This window comes from Microcaecilia unicolor, chromosome 8, assembly GCF_901765095.1.
Source record: "Microcaecilia unicolor chromosome 8, aMicUni1.1, whole genome shotgun sequence".
Classification (NCBI taxonomy): domain Eukaryota; kingdom Metazoa; phylum Chordata; class Amphibia; order Gymnophiona; family Siphonopidae; genus Microcaecilia; species Microcaecilia unicolor.
In genome coordinates this window covers 165720344-165739172 of record NC_044038.1, presented here as the reverse complement: position 1 = coordinate 165739172, position 18829 = coordinate 165720344, and the positions used below count along the sequence as shown (strand labels likewise).

The 18829-nt window shown below is 42.0% G+C and overlaps 1 protein-coding gene across 1 annotated transcript in view; it reads right to left on the bottom strand.

Moving 5' to 3' along the window:
- Positions 1–18557, bottom strand: part of COL23A1 (collagen type XXIII alpha 1 chain) — a 463688-nt gene extending 445131 nt beyond the window's left edge. The window contains exons 1-2 of the mRNA XM_030213109.1: positions 18012–18557; positions 7629–7698 (exon numbers count right to left, since the gene is read on the bottom strand). Of these exons, the coding sequence (XP_030068969.1) occupies positions 7629–7698; positions 18012–18284 (343 nt within the window). The 5' untranslated portion in view covers positions 18285–18557. The remainder of the gene's footprint in view (positions 1–7628; positions 7699–18011) is intronic.
- Between the last annotated feature and the right edge of the window lie 272 nt (positions 18558–18829).

Here is an 18829-nt window from a genome sequence, read left to right as displayed (position 1 = left end):
TACCTTGACTGGCAGGAATCCCAAGGCCCCGCCAGCAGAAGACATCTTCCTCCAGTGCTGACTGCCTGCCCCTGCGGCTGCTTTCCTCTCAGGGCATGCTCGGTTTATAGTTAATATGCCTAGGCGTATTTTGTTTTGGTGCCGATTTTTTAGGCATCATATACAGAATCTAGTCCAAAATGCTGCTACTGCCAATATCCAGAGAGGAGCTGCTGCTGAGAATGAAGATATATTTTAAATATGGTAGCCAACATTTAGAAGAAACACTGAACATGGAGTTTAAATATTGACTCAATATATATACTTTGAAAGAGAAGGGGAGAAGGAGAAATGATAGAGAAGTTTAAATATCTAGTGGCATAAATGCACAGATGGCAAGTCTCTTTCAATGGAAAGGAAGCTCTGGAACTAAGGGACAAAGGATGAAGGTGAAAGGGGACAGACTCAGAAGTAACCTGAAGAACCAGAGCAGCCGAGATGGGGTGCAGGGGGGACAAAATTCCCTGAGCCCGGGCCTCCAAGGGGGGCTCAGCACCCCAGTCCCCAGTCTCACCTGCCCGCCCTCGGCTCCGTCGAACATCCGCCACCGGGCCCCCTGCATTCGAATCGATTCGGCAGCGCCTCACTTCCATGTGAAAGTGCAGCAGGAGATCGCTTCCCTTCGGGCCTTCCCTCCCTGTGTCCCGCCCTCGTGGAAACAGAAAGTTACATCAGATGAGGGCGGGGGCCCGGCTCAGTCTCTCGGCGGCCCTGTGAAGAACTATTTCTTCACAGAAAGGGTGGTGAATTTGCGGAACGGCCTCCCAACGGAGGTAGTGAACAAGAAAACTGTAACTGAATTGAAGAGAGCTTGGGACAAGTACATAGGATCTCTAAGGGATTGATATAAAGTATTACATATCATGTAAAATGAGTTTATCTTGTTGGGCAGACTGGATGGACCGTTCAGGTCTTTATCTGCCGTCATTTACTATGTTACTATGTATAGGGATAGTAGATGGCATGGATGGACAGACTAGGCCATATGGTCTTTATCCGCCTACATTTTTCTATGTTTCTATGTTATAGAGTGTAAACCATTTAAGATGGGGAACTACTTATAGCTCCTGAAGGTAACTTGCTGTGAGCTAAATCTAAATTGTGTATTAAAACAAAAGAAAAGAAAGACTCCTACATTTCCTTCCATTCTGAATACAACATTTCAAAAACAAGTTTTATTATGTTGGTATGTACACAGTACTTTGTAAGGTTTATAACACTGAGTTTTCCTAACCTAGCACATGGTAAAACGTTTTGTAAATGTGAGAAAAGCTTTTGCAGTTTGAGACTCCCTAATAAATGAGAAAGAAATGATTAAGCTATATTTACTTTTGTTGTATTTCATATTAATGGGAGCAATTTACAAATAGCTCAAGTACTTTTGAAATGATAAGGGTGCCTTCTGATGGCAACTTATGCAACCTTGAGAGCTCTGAAACCTGATATCCTTGTGCATGTGTTCAGATTCATGCACCTAAAGTAATTCCAGTAGTCTTGAAGAAACCCGGAATTCTTAGCACACTGCGATATGGTCCAGTAGTACAGAGATAGCATATGAGCTTTTGAAATGACAAGGATGGCTTCTCAGGGTAACTTACACAACCTTGAGAACTCACGTACGATTCTGTGAAAACTGATCTCCTGTATGTGTGTTCAGATGCATAAGGTAACTTCAGTAGCTAGGAGTGGAAAGATGACCTTCCTGCAAAAGGTTCCAGACACACTTAACGAGAAAGGAGGCATTAAATGGCTACAAATTATTCAGTATCGTCACATAAGGTCTCCTGCTATATTTATGCTTGCCACTCAAAAGTGCTGGCATAAATATCTGCAAAAAACATTCAAGTAGTGACCATGGCACAGAGCAGAGGAGCAGGCAGGCACTCTGTCATCCAATTTTAGCAATCACCATGAATTATAATGGCTCTTCAGGTTTCTTTTCTGCAGGACAGTTTTATTACAGAAAAAAAAACACCTTATCAGTAGAATTTCCATAAGCCGTTGTGTTCGTAATCAGCATGGAGACTAAAAATGTACCTGAAGCACTGCTTCTTTAAAATAAAAATGGCATAAAAAAAAACATTAATTTAAGACTGGCAGACATCAAAATAAATGTTTAGATCAGAATTGTCAACCATAATATTTAACTTGTTAGTCAGGAAGACCGCAGGGAGTCAGACTCGAAAAGGTTTTAATGTCAAGCATGTTGCGAAGACCTCAGAACACATTGCTTTCATACTTTTGTTTCCAAATGCTGTCATGTGATACATTCTGTACTAAACAACTAGAAACTCAGCATCACTGGATAGCTATGACAACCAAGGCAGTGAATTTACCATGCACATTATGGGAGCAATTTGCATATAGCTCAGGCACTTGATGCTAATTTTCAAAGAGAAAGCATGCGCATACTTTGTCTTTGAAAATCCACATAAACATGGCATGGGGGGGGGGGGACACGACAGCTCCTTACCCTTACTCACTTTTTCAGTACACTTATTTTTATCATTCCCACCTTAGTAATTCCCTTATCTCTTATTTGTCCTGTTTGTCCCAATTAGATTGTAAGCTCTGTTGAGCAGGGACTGTCTCTTCATGTTCAAGTGTACAGCGCTGCGTACGACTAGTAGTGCTATAGAAATGATAAGTAGTAGTAGTAGACAGCAAAGGTGACAAAATTAAACAATGATGCTGTATGGACTAGAAGATTTATTAATCAGCAAGTACGACTTGACACGGCCGTGTTTCGGCCAAATGGCCTGCCTCAGGAGTCTATACATAAAAAATGAATTAAAATTACATGAATAGGTGTTAAAATATACAAAATAATAGCAATGTAACATAAAAGTATTGAACTCAATAAAACCTTACAAATAAATGACACACTAAAAAGGTTCTCAAACAAACTCACAAAGAGGCATATTTTCAAAGCACTTTGGGAGGCTAAGTTCCATAGGTTTCTATGGAACTTTGGGAGGCTAAGTGCTTTGAAAATGAGCTTGATTGTTATCTACATCTAGCGATTAAACGTAAAAATAATATTGTAAAAGTGACTAGATGTTGTGAAAATAAAAAACATATTGTAAAAACGTGTAAGTCAAAACAAATAACACAGGACATAAGAGCTTACATTGAAAAAATGCAGGGTTTAAGCATTAATGTAATGAGTATATACATCCATATATTGTTAATACCAATTTAAGCTAATAATTGGCTGTTAACTCCAAATAACAGCCAGTTATTAAATTAAGTTGCAAGCGCAACTGACCTCATTCAATAAATTGGGCATTCTACTTTACACACAAACCACCGGATTCTATATAGTTTGACTTATGTTGCGCGTGCAAATCTAGTCATATTCTGGATTTGTGCACACAACTTAATTAGTTAACAAGACAATCAGCACTAATAATTGCTGCTTAATAAGCAATTATTGACACTAAATGGTATTATTTAAAATTTATGCACAGAACTGTCTACGTGTATTCTATAACATGATGCACATAAATTCTAAGTCACATAGTTGAAAAGGGGGCGTGGAACAGGCAGGTCATGGGCATTTCTAAAATCTATACACGTTGTTACAGAATACACCTGGTCCACGCCTAATTTAGGCTCGGCATTTAAACCTGTAACTATATTTAGTCGAGTGGATGGGCATTCAGCATATTCTATAAACCACAAGGAGATTTAGGCTTATTCTATGAAGTATGCCTACATTTATGTGTACTTTATAGAATTCACAGGTATATTTCATTTTGGTGCCGATTTTTTAAGTATGATATATAGAATCTAGTCCTAAATGTAAAGTTTATTTATTTATTTATGCATTCTTGTATCCCAGTATTTTCCAAAAACAGGTTTCGGTTGAAAGTGGCTTACAATTTACATACTAGTTGAAAGTTACAGTGATGGTTTGACAGTTTACATTCTGGCTGAATTTACAAAGATGGTTTACAATTGGGAAGTGAAGGACATCGATAGCTAAGTTATTTCATTGTAGAATTTTCTAAAGAGATAGGTTTTCAGTTCTTTTTTGAACTGTAGATTGTTGGTAATGCTTCTTGTTGGGCATCCAGTTTCATAGAATTAGGGGGCTCATCTATTTGAAGATATTTAACAGACTATGCAAATCTCTGCCATGCATATTCATTATGTCCATCAGGAAAGCCTGCAGGACTTTGTTGAGAAACACTAGCCAAGCAGTTCGAGTAGTAGACTAAGAACCAGGGAAGCTAGGGGTTCCATTTACTAAGGTGCGCTGAAAAATGGCCTGCGGTAGTGTAGACACGTGTTTTAGGTGCGCGCAGAATTATTTTTTTAGCACACCTACAAAAAAATGCCTTTTTTTTGCCGAAAACGGACGTGCGGCAAAATGAAAATTGACGTGTGTCCATTTTGGGTCTGAGACCTTACTGTAAGCCATTGACCTAGCAGTAAGTTCGCATGTGGTAACCGGGTGGTAATGGTTTACACGTGTCAAATGCCACTTGATGCGCGTAGCTGCCGTGCGCCAGAAAATAAAAAATATTTTTCAGACGCGTGTAGTGGATGCGTGCCAAAATTGAAATTACCGGAAGGGCCACACGGTAACTGGGCAGTAACTCCAACTTGGCATGCGTAGGCTGCTTTTAACTCCTAAACCTTCAACTGTCCCCTATCCCTGATATGTCCTGTCTGACCTAACCCTTATCCCTTAATTGTCCTGTCTGTCTGTCATAATTAGATTGTAAGCTCTATTGAGCAGGGACTGTCTCTCCATTTTCAAGTGTGAAGCGCTGCGTAAGTCCGGTAGCACTATAGAAATGATAAGTAGTAGTAAGTAGTACACAGCTTAGTAAAAGGGCCCCTAGGTTTCTTCCAGTAACACTCCTTGTGACCTTGGACAAGTCAATGCTTGGCCTAGAAACTTTGGATTGTAAGCTCTCTGGTGCAGGAAAATACCTACTGGACTTCAAATGTTAAGTCACCTTGAACTCTGCTTTGGAAAAGGCATGTAATTAAATCCAAATCCAGTATCTCCAGCTCAGCTCAGCCAGAAAAGCAGAAGCAGGGCTGAAAAATCTCTTACTAGGCAACACTGCCACTGTGCAGACCCATAAAAGTCTTCTGTGTCAGCTAAAATGTGGAAATGTATCTGAACGATCATTAATGCCAATTTGAAGTTCTATAGTGAAAAAAGCACACACACATATAAGCAGTTGCCACTGAATTCCATCTATCTGCCTTTTGTAATTTGAGAAGCTATGCTTAGGAGTCTATTTGCAAATCCTTTGATCTATTATTAGCTTTGATCTGTTCACAGAATCTAACCTATCAGCTATAGTCTCACTCAAAGACTTTGAAAAACACATCCAATGCATCACAAACCCATTACGTATTTACACCATGAAAACAGTATGCTGTTTCATCACAGATAGGAGAAAAACACCCTTGCCTGTCAGTCAAAATCCAGAAAGACCCATGTCAAAGCAACGCAAGGACTATATACATGATTTATTGCTTTCAGAGACCATGAAAAGCAGATGAGCAGTAAAAACTAGAGGTGTGGATGAAGCAATCTGATAGTTATCATACTCAAGTTACATGATATGAGCAAGTCAAAATATGAGAGCACAGAAGAAAGGGAGGGGACAGCAAATGTCATCCAGATAGCATGCACCTGATCGAAAACAGGTAATTGCAGATTTTTAGCTTAGTTTTGCCAATGTAAGGGGGAATAAGAGAAATTCCTTCCTAATTTTGTAAATACTGAGCTTAATAAACAGCAGGACATGAGGGATTAATTTGAAATGTCTAATCTAGATGTTTCAAGTTATTTATTATTCACTGGCACTATGTACATAGCAAGTACTGATGAATAAATAACATATTGTACACATATAACCATGATTTAATTTAATATCAGCATCTGTAGTCTGTCCTTTCAATCTAACAAGGTACAGAATGGATCACAAATAATAAGCAAAACAAATGAAAAACAAAAAAGTAAAGACATAAAAATAAAACACATGCAATAAAATAACATTACAAATAATATAAATCTATAAAATAACAAGAAATGATTAAAACAAATACCTCAAATCCATATGAGTTGTGAAAAGTTTCCCAAGTCTGAACTCACCATGCTTTAGTACTTAGGATCAATGGTTCTAATACGGATACATTGTAATTTTTGGATTAGATGTTACATAAATGTATGTATACTACTTCATCTGCTGAACTTAAATGCATAAATAGGCATTGTTTAAATGGCTTTCTAATCTGTCTGCTGAAAGAACCTATAAGTGGGAAAATGGTAAATAACTCTGTAGGAACAATATAAGGACTTCACCACAATTTGGTGGAAGAGCTCAGCACTTACCTCCTGCTCCTGTGGGCTTCTAGCTCAAATGGAAGCAGAGCTGAGAGCAACATGAACATTCCTTTTGCAAATACTCACTTTTTTATTTTATATCCCCTTCCAGTTCACTTAACCCAGTCATCATTGCAGTGAGAGCCCTCAGCAAGAATCCATACATCATGGCTTCTGCTGGAACCCTGCAATTTTGGGATCTAAATCTAGCCACTGGATGTCACTGTTATGCCTAGATTAAGGCTCCCTCTTCTCAGGGGTTGGTAACACTGCCTCTGTAAAATCCCTACGTCTATCAGTCCAGGGCCCAAAGACCTGACCCAAGAATTGAACTCAAATCCCCTGGATAACTATACATTGCACTACAGCTAAGCCACTGAGATAGCCTTATATGGCTCACCCCAGCCCATCCACAAACCCATAAAAAGTATAGAATATAACAGCAGATAAAGGGGACTTTTATTAAGCTGTGGGAAAAGGGGCCATGCGCTATGATTAGCACATGGATTTCCCTGCACACTGAGGCCACTTTTAACGTGGCTGAAAATCTACATGCACCTGTCTATATTTACACCAATGGATGCACCTAGAATTAGGTGTAGACATGGCTAATAGGCATATTCTATAAACCATGCCTAGATTTAGGCACAGTTTAGAGAATACGCCTAGGTGGAAATTTTTTGGGTGCCGATTTTTCAGACGCCACATATGGAATCTAGTCCTATATGGTTAGTGCTGTGGTGGTCTGGAGTGGATTCAGGAGTTACCCAGGCACCACCGAAATTCAGTGGCAGTAAGCGGCTAACTATCCAGTTAACTTAGGGCAGCAAAATGTTTGTCCTATGTTAACCAGGTAAATACCTGGGTGCTGCCATTGAATATTGGTGGTACCCAGGTAACTCCTGGCAGACCACCAACTGCTTGCACAGTCCATGCCAGTACTTGGACAGGTGCTGGCACTGAGTATCAAATCAGCAGGCATCAGCCAGCGTTTAAAAATATCTAGACACAATTCTGCCAGATCCACATAGTCTCCACACAAATGTACTCCAGTCAATGTAAGTTCTTATGCTAATGCTCTGTTTAACATGTGTGCCAATAAATATGAGGCAGAGGAGGGGGAGAGAAGGGCTCATATGTCAAGATCCAGTAAAAGTGTTATAAGTTGCTGACAATATGTAATTAAAGACATGGGTGGGCCTAATCAGAATGAGAAATTGACTGTTCCACCTACCTGGTGGGCAGAGACATTCAGGAGGGGCTTCTCGTACTGTCCGAAGCTTGGCCAGTCCTTCCCTCAGTTTCTATGCCAGAAGAAAAAATGGGGAGGCTTTAGTTTTTCTCTCTCTCCAGCATGGGAAAAGTTAGAATGTAGCAGCTAATCTTTCAAATCCTCAAAAACACATACGATCATTTTTACTCAAAAAGGTGCTGAAGAAAATAGCATACATGTTAAGAACCAATGCATAACAATTTATAGAAAGAAGCCACCTAGAAGGATGGCTGACAGTTTTGGTCACTGCTAGACTATAAAGATATAGCATGAAAAAGAAAGACTTCAGAAAAGGTATAACATAGCTTATGTGAAAAGGAGAGAATATAATGCATTCAAGGATACTATAACCTGAGATTGCCACTGAGTAGGGGTGGGGGGGGGGGGGGGGGGGGGGGGGAAGGGGAAGAAAGAGGTTAAATGGAGGGTAGTGATATGTAATAGATCAAATAGTGTGAACACTATGGTAGTCCAGAGTTCAGGAAAAGAGTTTTATCTTCTGAAAACTATTCAAAAAGTGTATTAAGTTAACCCAAGAAAAAGGTATCACCTTATATTCTTTTGTTCATTTTGTTTTGTATTTATTTACTTTTATTTCTATGTAATGTGTTTTTTTTACATTTAGCATTCAGCCCACTTTCCATCCGACTTTATAAAGAAAGGCGTTTATCAGACTTAGGGGACTTTTTACTAAGCTGTGCTTATAAATCAGCTTAGTGCGTCCTAATGCTGAACTTTCAAACGCACTGAGCCCATTTTTACAGCGGCTGTAAAATAAGGACTTTTTATATTTTTTTACCTGTCCTGCACTAATTTTTCCATTATTGCACGGTATTGGCAACAGGAACACTTACCATCTCCTATTTAGGAGGTGCTAAGGGCATCCGTGATAAGTCCGTGTTAACCAGATAGAATGTGGTAATGTAAATGCTCTAGCTGGTTAACGTTTCCACACCCACTCCACCTATTTCCCACCCATGCCATGCCCCCTCCTAAAAAAAAATAGGAAAAAATTAATACCATGCGATTACCACACGCAAAGAGGGAAATTACACACAGGACACATTAGTGCATCTTGCGGTAAACCTTTATCAGCACACTAAGACTGCATAAGAGGGTCCTTAAAGTTTTTATTTCTAAAAACATTTGTTAATTTCATAAGCATATCCTTTATACCTGACCTCTTTATTGATAGTCTTTTAACTGTATTGTTTTTACACTGAATTAATACATTTCTCCACCATGTTCAGCATTTTAAGTCTTAGCTTCTGTTCATATTTTCAGAAGATATGTCAAGTTTATTCAGCCAACATTTTCATATTTCTGTCTGCAGGACAGGGCTTGAGTTTTGAGCTGCACACTGAAACTTATTATGTTCAGCAGAGCCTGGAATGCTAAAAAGATTTATGCAGTGTTTTTCATTCAAATAAGATCCCAACACGCTTTAAACACTTATAATACAACAATAACATTTGTGCAGTTTTTTTCTGAGGCTGACAGCTAGCAATGTGTTCTAGACTAAGTGAAAGCTTCCAAGATGAACAGTTTATGATTTTTTTCATGTGAAATAAAGGAGAAGATCCAGATAAAAATGCTAGAATAATAAGAATTGTTTGTATGCAGAACTAAAGTACAGGTATATTTAATCTAAAGTCTAGATTTATACACAAAAACATTTTTCCATTTGATAGTGCTGAATTTAGGGACAAGGTCTCTGTCTGAAACACTGACTTCCATAAAGCAAAAAATACCTTATCATCAGCATTGCCATTTATTTATGGGGATTTATTATCCACCTTTATGAACAGATTCACCCACGGTGGTGCCATTATCATCTGCATTAGAAGTAGTGCTGTCTAATTCATTACTTGCACCTTCATCTTTTTATGTTTATGTTTATTTTAAAATTTAATATACTGCTTAACTTTTATCAAAGAGGTTTACAGTAAATATTCATACAATAAAACATGAGGAACTCCATTTATATAAAAGCCTGAAAACACTCACCCAAGAGTCAGTCATACCAATATACATATTTCATTTCTCCTTAAGACTGTGTTGTGCAGAACCACTAATGTACTTTACTATCATCCTCGAAATCAATATCTTCATCTTCGTTATCATTGTCATGCTGTCCAATTACAGAAAGGACATTCACAAAGTTGGGATTTTTCATCTAATGGCAAGCTCTATTTGAACATCTTCAAGAACTGATATAAGAACATCAAATGTGTGGGAACCCTTCAGTCTTAAAGCCAGACAAGCAGACTTCCTCTCTAAAGACTCTATCAATCCAGTGGACAATCACCCCAATGTAAAATTTTCCATGGAATGACCAGCAATCTGTTGTGATAGAGACATATATCTGATCACCAGGAATTGCAACCAGCTTCTGCTTCATCTCCACTTCAAAGAGACCCAGCTCATCACTGTTCTGTTTCGGCTGGAGACCAGTAACTAATTCAACAAGCACAGGCAACTCCACTGTTCTCATAGGTTATATTCCATGAACAGCTAAATTTAAGATGAGATGATCCACTGTTAGTGTGACGAGCTTTGCAATTGCAAAATCCTGTTCCATGTTTTGCTGTTTCATTTGGTTTACTGAGGAATCATCATTTAGGTCTGTCTGCCACTTTTACTTTTTACTTTTAACTGCATCAGAAGTAACTAGGTAAAAGTAGTAAAAATTGGTGAAACTAATCTCTCTATATAAAACACACCTCCAACGTTCTAATGAAGCCTCAAGTCTCCCAACATTCTAAAATGTCATGATGTAGATCGCTTTTTCTCCATGAGTGTTTGCCCCGCCCTCGCGTCAAACGTGATGACGTCAAGGGCGGAGCACTGACACGGGAGGAAGCGATGGAGGAAAGCAGCATGAATGTGGGAGGGAGGGAGTGAGCCAGCCTGAACGTGGGAGGGAGGGAGGCTGGCAGGCAGCCTGAACGTCGCAGAGAGGGAGGGAACGAGCCAGCCAGCAAGCCAGCCTGTACGTGGAAGGGAAGGAGGGAGCCAGCCTGAACGTGGCAGTGGGAGGGAGGGAGGGCCACAACCCTACAAGGTGGAGGGAGGGGGCCACAACAGTGAAGCTGGGAGGGGGGAGGTCAACGAATCGCATCACCCATCCGATCGTGGCGTCACACGCATCGCCTGCAAGAAATAATGGAGGAGTACCATCGCCCCGCACTTGCGTAACAACGTGATGACGTCCAGGGAGGCGCACTGACATGGGAGGAAACGAGGGAGTGAGCCAGCCTGAACGTGGGAGGGAGGGAGTCAGGCAGGCAGGCAGCCTGAATGTCGGAGGAAGGGAGGGAACGAACCAGCCAGCTTGAACGTGGGAAGGAGCGAGGGAGGGAGCCAGCTTGAATGTGGCAGTGGGAGGGAGCCAGCTTGAACGTGGCAGTGGGAGGGAGGGAGGGCCACAACCCTGAAAGGCAGAGGGAGGGGGGCCACGACACTGAAAGGCAGAGGGAGGGGGGCCACGACACTGAAACTGGGAGGGGGAGGGGAGGAAAAAGGAGAGGGGAAGGGGAAGGAAGGGGGGAGGGAAGACAAGGGGGAGGGGGAAAGAGGGTGGGAGATGGAGGGAGGGCCCCTGCCGCACACTCTCATTCTTTCTCACACACAAACATTCTCATTCTCACACACACAGCCTCACTCTATGTCACACACCCACACACTCGCACATTCACTCTGTCTCTCTCACACAGTCACTATCACACACACTCTCTCAAACATACACGTTCCGATGAAAACCTTGCTAGCGCCCGTTTCATTGGTCTCAGAAACGGGCCTTTTTTACTAGTACTTCAATAAAAGTAAAAGTAAAAATGACAAAAAGTTTACTTTATTTTACTACACAACATTCAATGTGGCCATTATTTCGCCTGCATTTACCATACAAGGTAGACACTTAGAGCACAGATCTCTGTTAAATGCTTCAGCAGATAGTACAGGTGCATCAGTGCATTTACCACAGCCCCATAGCTAGAACATGTGACAAAACAGTGGGTTTTAAGCCTGTGATAATTGTTTTGATATTTTCCTGCAATGTATTTCTCTAGTTTGGCCAGCAGGTGGTGAATGATTCCTTCTTTAGTTTAAGCACAGAGAGGAAGTGCCTGTAGTGATGTGGCCAGCTATTTTCAAATGCTGTTGTTCTGGGCTCTGATTGGCCTGGAGTTTGAAGTTAACCAGGAGTTACTAGTTTTGCCTTCAGTTTCTTCCAGGAAGAAGAGAAAGAAAGATCTCTTTGCTGAAGCCCTGTAAACAGTTATATTTAATAACTTGTGAGCAGCTATATATCCTGATCTCCCCAGATACTATTTAGGTAGTATACAAATGTTTAAATAGTGTTATAATTGAGCCATATTTCACTTACTTGTTACTGTTTTGTTGATTGCACCTTTTCTGTTTGTTGTTCAAATTTTTTCTCATGACAATAAACATTTTTAGTTTATTGCCTCTGCTTGTCTGGGCTGACTAAGGGGGTCTTTTACTAAAGCTTAGCTCGAGTTATCTACAGCAGGGCCCATTTTATTCCTATGGGCCCTGCTGCAGATAACTTGAGCTAAGCTTTAGTAAAAAAAAAAAAAAAAAACGCTAAGAATCCTGGTGGTTTGTGTGTTGGGTCTGTGAGTGCTTACTAGGAACTGTGGGAGAACTAGGAGTGTGGCCCCAGTAATCTAGGAATCACTGGGGATAATTTGAGAGTGGGAGACTTGCCCAGAAGCAGGTGGCACCCAGTCAGTGGGAGGAGGATGCTAGTGTAGAGTACAAGTGGCAGGTGCAGGTGAACCTGAGCTGTGCAGGGGATAGATCCTCTAAATGGCCACGAGGTAGCCCCAGGCAAGTGGCTAGATGTTTTGTGACAGAATTTGTCCTTCTTTTTTGGTGTAGCCCCAGGCGGATGGCTATGCATTTTGTGACAGAACACCAAACCAACTCAATCCCCCTTTTGGCAGCCCTCCACATCCGATCCCACCAAGTCACATCAGCAATCTTTCTCCCTTCAACTCCCTGAGTCAAGTTGGCAAACCCCCTCCCTCTACCTGTGCAAACAGCATCTTTCTTCCCCTCCCAAAGAATTAACTGCCCCCCCCAAAGACCCACAGGTCCTACCTGAGGCTTCTTGGCATCTAGGTGCAAAGGACTGCAATGATACCCAGTTGCTCCTGCCCTCTCCAACATCAAGTTCAAAATGGCATCAACTGACCCCCTAGCAGTAGTCCCACAGTACTACTTTTGCTCCTTTTTTGGTAGCATGACCCCTAGTGGTAATACTGTAAGACTATCGCTAGGGGTCAACTGGCACCAGAGAAGGTCAGGCAGAGTTGGCTGCCTCTTTGAAGGGAAGAGTTGTTGATGTGACTCAGGGAAGGAGGATCAGAGGGTGGGGGATTGCAGCTAGGGGGATCAGGTGGTTTGGTGTTCTATCTATGGTGCTGTATTAACTGCTGCCGATACCTCCTCTTGGATAGTGCTTCTCAACCCAGTCTTTGGGACATACCTAGTTAGTCAGATTTTTAGGAAATCCACAATGCATACGTTGTAGGCGTGCTAACATTTTAGCACACGCTAATGATAGAGACACCCATTATATTCCTATGGTTGTCTCTAGCATTAGTGCACGCTGAAAACGTTTATGTGCCTACAGCGTGGCTTAGTAAACAGGGCCCAAAATATGGTGCAGATGCCCACACCTAAATTTACATTTGAATCCACCCCGAAATGCCCATGACCTCCATTTCTGCGCCCCTCCCCCTTTATCGGGCCATGTGTAAATTTTAGGTGTGAATCCCACACCTAACCTTATGTGCGTAAGTCCCAATTAAATCTAATTAGTGTCAATAATTACTTGTTAAAAAGCCAATTATGGACACTAATTGGTTCATTATTCTATTAAATTGTGCAACAAAATCGTGAGAACACATACATTTGCACAAGCAATTTTTGTCTACCTTTATAGAATCGGGGGGGAAGGGCTGAACACCCTTTAGTAAGATGACTCCTATGTCTCTATTAAATACAGATACTCATATACATGCACACATATACACCCACACAGGTAACACAGACTCCCTTCCCCTGACTCACAGACAACACAGAAACACATATCCAAATGCACAGGCAACAACATCCCCCCACCACCACCACACACACAGGCAACATCATTCCGCCCCACCACAACCAATGTTTCTATGGTGATGTCCCATTGTTATACTCCCAATGATATTCGAATGTCTCGCACAACTCTGTTCAATGTAATCCATAACCTAGTCGTAACAAATATATTTCTATTATTCAAGTCTTATTGTAAGCCACACTGAGCCCGCAAATAGGTGGGAAAATGTGGGATACAAATGCAATAAATAAATAAATAAATAAACCACACACGCAACATAAACAGAGGACTAAAACCATGCTCCACATGCTTTTCGCATCTTTTTTTTTTACATTTATTAATATATATGTAAGAGCATTTTAAAAAGCGTCTCACAATTTGGAACTAGATTTCTTCCCCCCCCCCCCCCCCCCCCATTCTGTTGTCCTGAACAGAAAATGGATTTAGATTGTTTCTACAGCATGAAAACTATTCAGTTTGAAACTTGCCTTTGTAGTTGTTTTAAGAGATAAACAAGTGATTAAGGAGGGGGAATAATAAAATAGCCAGCCCACTCCTCAACCACGTAACATGTCAAATTTGAGTTATTGATACTGTTTTACACATTTATAAAATGAAACACATTTTATAATGGGATGTGGGTATGTGCCAAGCGAAAAAAAAAAACTCTTTTGGTTTCTTCTCAGTTTTTTGGTCTTGTCTCAATTGTTGAGTTTTCAGTTTCTTCATAAAACATTTTTTTTACATGCATTAAAACTTTTTATCATGTACAAATCAGTTGTGTGCACATTCATTTGTTAAATGTTCACATATTTATGTTTATAGGGTCCTTATGTTTAATAATGTTACAGGCACTATAGGCCCCTTTTACCATCACCTGGAAAAAGGAAATTCCAAGCAGAGGACAGAAATGGCCGTGCAGTAAGTGAAACACTTGCCGCGTGCCCATTTTGGAGGAGGGGAAGAGTCCTTACTGCCACCTAGTTAGGAGGCAATAAGGGCTCCCGCAGTACCTCAAGCGGTGCTGCCCAATTACCGCTGGGTAAACCCCAACACACACACAAAAAATCAGACACGCCAGAAAAGCCGCGCATTGGGGGCAGTACTGGTAACGCAGCTTTGTAATATAGGCTAATGAATGCACATCCTTAAAAGGAAAAACTGTTCTACAACTCAACTACTGTAAGAGAGCTTCAGCTAACACAGACTATATCCTGTGCCAGCACACAAGCCAACTAGCTCTTTGACATAAAACATCCAGGATAAGTATCCCACTAACCATTTCCAGAACATGAAAGTGCTTTACTGTGGCTGCAGTAATTGACATTTATAAGTAAAATCTCACAGTATAAACAATCATTTCACAGAGAATATTCACAACAGCCAAAGACTAATTAGACAAACAACTGGTCAAACAATGAAACAAAACAGATCATGTATCACCAAATGATGTAAACCCCAGAATAAATATCAATAATTAGCCATAGGTGCAATAGTCTAGTATTTAGATTAAAAACCCTGATACATTAGGGAAAATCAGTTTTCATTGATTGACTAGTTGCAAAGTGAAGTCTAACCTGCTTTCCCATTTCATACGACAAAAAAAATATTTAGGATGATCAGATTTATTTAGAATAAGAGCACATAGTATTTACAAATGTTGGCTCATTGCGTTTTAATAATTCTGTTCTTATTAGGTATTATGCACTACGGGTTTCCTTGTGAACAATTGCAAAGACAAATTCCGCAGCTCACTTTTCTGCAAAAAAGACTTCCCCCAGTGCCCTGCCACAATGCACAATGTTGAACACATCCAGAACATCCACGCAAAAAAAAAAAAAAAAAGCGGGGGTTAACACAAATTCCACATGAGATGTAAAAGTCTTTGTGAAATCAAGTAGGTAATCCTGACCATCAGCTCGATTTTGAAATGTGGTACATAAACTTTAAAGAACCTGCCTTTCCAATATTAATCCATAAGCTCTCTTGGGGGCCCTTTTACAAAGCGAGCTTACTGCACGCTAATCTGGAACTACTGGTCGCCCAACGAGGGCACCAGTGGTAGTTCCAACCCCAGCACATGCCACTTGCCACGCTAGGGAAAAATAGCTGGCTATTTTCTAGTGTGGTGCTAACCCAGCAGTAATCGGGCAGCACTGCGCGCTACCTGGTTACCGCAGGGTTAGCGCAGGAGCCCTTACTGCCACCTCAGTGGGTGGCGGTAAGTGGTCCCCCCTTGCATGGCCACGCGGTAAGAGCAATCTTACTACATGGCCATGGCTATTTTCAGGCATTTTTACCTGTTGTGGTAAAAAGGGCCACAGTGCATGGCAAAAATGGCCCCCTCCACTAGCGAAGGGCCCTTTTCACTGCAGCTTAGCAAAAGGACCCCCTGGTTTGCCAATTTTGACTTGCGCTCTCTGCCTTGCTAGTTCTTGAGAAGATCTATTCTGGAACAGCCTGTGTCTTGGGTTTTTTTTCCCAAAATCTGCTAAGGGTCTTAAGGGATTTCTCCAATTTTATCTCTAGGAAAGAAAATCTAGAAAGTGCTGAATAAGATATCCGAGCTGCTATGTGATCCCCAGTACTAGTATGGTACTGAAGAACGCATGTAGTAAGAAAAAAAAAATCACCCAGTTAATTTGAAGAGCAGGAATGTGAAAAGGGTTCACAGTTTTTGGCTGGGATTTTCTTTTAATGGGTACTCCAAACCAAAAAGGCAATTCACCTACTGTGTCTATCTAATCAGATCTGTTCAGGACCACTACATTACATAAGACTTTCAGACAAATAGTGTCTTGATCTCCTATTTTCTTACATATTCCCCCCCCCCCCCCCCGCACATATCTTAATCTACACTTCCCCAGCTGTAAAGGGTTAAAATACAAACTAACACATGCAACCAGCTTTTCCTACATGAGCACACAATTGTGGAATGCACTACCAACAAACTTGAAAACAATTAACGAAATAATGAACTTTCGCAAATCTCTGAAAACCTATCTTTTCCACAAGGCCTACCATGAGAATCCATAGCTTATTATAACACTTCACCACTCTACCCTGACTCTGAATGCCTTCTTTCTATAATTGTTTGCTTAGTTCTTCTTTATTATCCTTAATCTCTATGTAACACCAATTGTATCTTTTACCCTGGAATGGCGATGCCATAACAGGTCTTTGTAAGCCACATTGAGCCTGCAAATAGGTGGGAAAATGTGGGATACAAGTGCAATAAATAATAATAATAATAATAATATTGTATGGTGCTAAGAAAGGACCATCACAGAAAGAATATATCTATCAACTCACGGTGTTCTCCTCAATATTAAACGCTTTATTTTAAAACACATCCATACACATATGGAAATGCAGGTAACTTCACCTTCCACCTAGTGCTGGACCAGTTGGATGGTGAACTAATTGGTTGGCGATCAGTTGAGTTCCCTATTACGTGTTGCAGCTAGTGGTTCATTACATGATCCCTAATATAGGAGGACTTTGGCTTGCACACACATCTCCCATGTTGACAGGGATAACGGAACAAATTGGACGGATCAATTGATCTTTTTCTGCCATGCACTCTGTTACTGTAACTAAATTTTCCAAACATCTGACACGCTCTCTTTTTTCCCCCCTTAATTGTGTTTTTACTGTATTTTAGTTTAAGGCGGTATATCAAATTAGTCTTAATCAATCAATCAATCAATAATGTCAGCAGCAACGCAGGAAACTGCTAACAGGAATTACTGCTATTAAATGAGCAATTGGGCTCATCTCCAAAATTGCCCTGGTGCAGGAATGAGGCTCATGCACAAAACTAACCACTTCTTGGAATATAAGCGCTAGCTCAAAAAAAAAAAGATTAGGGGGGGGGGGGGGGGTTGCTAAACACAAACACAACTCAAATCACCCCGGTTTTTTCACCCAGACCCAATTACCCCTCCCTGAACGCACATATGGAATTGAAAATAATCACCCTGGAGACATAGATGCCAACTTTTAAAAACGATTGAGGATGCTAAACACAACACAAAAGACCCCTTCCTGGGTATAAAGGAGGTTGCTACATATTGGGGGTGCACAGCAGGCACCCACTGAGCTGGCTCCTAGTCCTGGAGACCCAAAGCCCGGGAGGCGAGTCCTCACAGTGTCACCGGGGAAAAGTTCAAGCTAAAAGAAGAGGGAGGGCCGGGGAGCCGCATTGGACTCACCTCCTGCAGAAGCCGCTCGATGTGGGGCTGCAAGGCGGCGAGCAGCGCGCCCTCCTGCATGGACTGGGGGAGCCCCGTCGCCCGCTCCTCCAGCGCCTTCACCCTGCTCTGCAGCTCCGCCGTCTTCCCGTTCAGCAGCCAGCAGGCGAACAGCGAGGCGAGCGAGAGCAGCAGGAGACACCCGGCGGTCGCCCAGCTCGCCCGAGAGCGGCACAGCTCGGCCGGGGCCGCCGCGTTGCCTTTGCGCGTTCTGCTCTGCTCCCTAACGCTCATGACGGCGCGGTAAAAGTGAAGAAACTTCCTCGGCCGCCCACCAGCTTCTGAGGGGGGAAAAGAAAAGCCCGGCTGCGCGGGCGCTAAGAGCTCGCGCGGGAGGCTGCTGCGCTCGCGCTGCTGTTGGACTGTCGCGAGCGAATCCGAATTTCTCCTACTGGCGGTCAATTAATCGGGAGAGGTGTCTGAGAAGACCAGCCCAAGAGAGAGGGAACTCGTAAAACTCACTGCAAATTCCACCTCCTCCCCAGCACATTTCCTTCTCTATGCAAATCGGACTGATGGGGGGTAGGGGACGGTGGCGAAGGACCGCGGAGCCCCCCACCGCTGCTCAGCACCACGTGGGGCGGGGGGGGGGGGGGGTCGGAGGCTCCCTGTCAAAGGTGGGCGGGCGCACAGTGTCGCCAGCCGCTTCTTAAATTGCAGAGTAGACAACTGTTTTTTTTTGTCCCCCCCCCCCCCCCCCGTGCCAAACACGTGCTGCCAGTGCCTCTACCCACTTCTACCCCCTTTCAGGTGAAGGAAGCTGCTGCTGCCGGACTGGC